General features: G+C 40.1%; 1 protein-coding gene across 4 annotated transcripts in view; it reads right to left on the bottom strand.

Annotated features, from left to right (window-relative positions):
* Nucleotides 1-229: 229 nt before the first annotated feature.
* Nucleotides 230-2,648, bottom strand: part of CDK20 (cyclin dependent kinase 20) — a 39,799-nt gene continuing 37,380 nt past the window's right edge. For all 4 annotated transcript variants that reach the window (XM_023537945.1, XM_023537947.1, XM_023537946.1 and 1 more), the window contains one exon: nt 230-788. In XM_023537945.1, coding sequence (XP_023393713.1) covers nt 680-788 — 109 coding nt within the window. In that variant the 3' untranslated portion in view covers nt 230-679. The remainder of the gene's footprint in view (nt 789-2,648) is intronic.

Genomic DNA, 2,648 nt, shown 5'->3' with positions numbered 1-2,648 from the left:
TTCTCCAGCTTCCCACTGACCTAGTGAGCTACTCTCTTTCCTCTCAATAAATTCCTCTTTTGGTGTTAGTTAGCCAGCTTGCCGTTCCTCTTGCTTGCAATTAAGAACTCTGAATGATATGCCCAATACACCAGCCAGGACTTCCAGGGGGACCAAGTCCAGGGGCACCACTGTCACAAAATACAAAAGTCTCCCTACAGCGATGAGACATAGTGCCACAGAACTCATCTACGTGACAGCAAGAACTGTTTATTAATGTGTGTCTAAAGCAAATTACACAGGATAGGAAGATAAAAAATATTTACTTATATATTTAAACAACAAAAACGACTGTTACAATCCCAGCACTTTAAGCGTGGGCTTTCTAGTCCCCTGTCATGCATCCTCTCCACTCTGCTACTATCTGAATAGCTCTGGGCAGGCTGATAGGCAGCTGGACCATGGGCTAACAATGGGTTAATGACTCCCTTGTTACATTTCCTGTTCCTTGTCTGAAAAAGAGATAATCATACCTACAACATTGGCTTGCTGTGAAGATTTAAAAATAAACTCACATAGCACAGTGCCTGCCCTTAGTAGGTATTTGAGAATTAGTAATTCTTGTCTCAATTTTGATAATCATTTTGGTCTTGTGTGCATACAAGCTCTTCGCCAAAGGGAGATGATCAATGTGGTCATCTCAGCCCCGTTGCACTTGGAAGTAATATGACCTCAGAATACTTGTGCCGATGCTTCTGGCTTCCACGCCTACAATGCTCATGCTGTCGCTTTCCACATGAGTAAATCCACTGTGAAAGGAAGGACAACTGTTTAGACAATAGGGCTTCATATACAACCTCGTACCTCCTCCACCTAGCCCACTTATCTGCATTTAATATGGGTTTGAACTTGAGGACCTACATTCATTTGTAACAATTAGCAAATACTATCACGTTCTACAGTGAGAATATCAGTTTTAGACCCTCCTGACACAGGAGAAGGGGAACCTAATCCAATCTTGGCAGGTCGGTCATTTCCCCGGAATTTAGGATCATCAATTCCTGATCAGTCTCAGTGAGGATGTAAATACAGCAGCTAATGGCACCATCATTTTCCACGATATTACCTGCCTGCCAAGACAAACATACTGTGCTGCTCTGTGGCAGAGATAAAAATAAAGCAGGTGTGTAGAGAACCAAACCAAATCAAACCAAAAAAACTAGAGATGGAGCTTCCTGAGTTTCCTACAGCAGCCCAGTTTTGTGCTACACATTGCTTCTGAAATGCTGTTTTGGCCTTTGTGAAATATCTTTCAGCTTAGAGTAAATTCCATGTTGACATACTGAGTTTCTTTAAGTAGCAACTACAGTTGTAGTCAACTTAGAAATTAGTATCAAGAATAGGATGTGGCACTTTCCAGATTCTCAGAAAACTGCAGCCTTGGCTGGTCTACGTAGGGGCTGAGCAGGGAGCAGCGGGCAGTTAATTCCTGATACGCCAGCCAACGGTCATTGTGGGGTTTTTTTGGCTAAGAAGGTTGAACTTGCATCTGTTTTTTCTCTTTGAGAATTCTTCTTCTTAGTCTTTTTTCTTCAATTGATTTTTAGAGTTGTGCCACTATCACCATAATCTAGTTTTAGAACTATTCCATCACCCCCAAAAGATCTGTTGTGCCTATCAGCAGTAAATCCCAGCCTGCTCCCAGCCCAAGGCAGCCACTAATTTTACCTTCTGTTTCTACAGACTTGCTTTTTCTAGATGTGTCATATAAATGGAATCACATTGTACGTATTGTACAAATCTGGCTTCTTTCATGTAGCACAATGTTTCTGTGGTTTATAACATTTTATGAGTGTGTCAATGCGCCAATCCTTCTTATACCTGAGTAATAGTCCCCTGTATGGATGTACCACAGTGGACTTATCCATTTACCAGCTGATCAGCATTTGCACTATTTGTACTTTTTGGGTTGAGTAAAACTGCTAAGAACATCCGTGTACAAATTTTTACGTAGATGGGTGTCCATTTCTCTTGGTCATGCTGTTAGGTTGCTGGTAAATTTATGTCTAACACAATTTCTTTGGAGAATCAGAATATGTATTCACAAATGACTGCATTTTAGGAAACTGAAAAGCTCCTAGAAAGATACTGGGTTATCTCCTGTAGCATTCACTAAGGTGCTGCAAGAGACAAAAATGTTGCCCATCTAAAAATTTAGAGGGAACAGCATGAAGCGAGATTTCTGGTTTACTATTGCCCAATGAAGCTCGCAAAGAGAAATTACTAGGATTTCTCTTTCAGCTAAGGATTTCTGAAGGAATATGTTTGTGATTAGGAAAGAGGCATAATTTGAAGTCATGATCCATTCATTCTAGGGTCTTGACTAAAACATGTTTTTGAGATGTTTCTAAGAGTGCTACATTACCTCCCACATTGAGAACAGTGTCATTCACCTAATGGATGTGCTTACCATTTTATAATGCATGTAGTGCAGTGTTTAAAAACACATGTGAAATAGAAGATTTCAAGATTTCTACTTGCTTGTCATGATGAACACAATGTAATGCAGTGAATGGATGTTTTTAGCTTTGTGTGATGCCTGAAGTGTAGTGTTTAAAAAGACATGTGAAAAAGAAGTTTCTAAAAGTGCTACTTGCTTGCTAAGTTGA

This window comes from Pteropus vampyrus, unplaced genomic scaffold, assembly GCF_000151845.1.
Source record: "Pteropus vampyrus isolate Shadow unplaced genomic scaffold, Pvam_2.0 Scaffold205, whole genome shotgun sequence".
NCBI lineage: Eukaryota > Metazoa > Chordata > Mammalia > Chiroptera > Pteropodidae > Pteropus > Pteropus vampyrus.
This window is presented reverse-complemented; position numbering and strand designations above follow the sequence as displayed.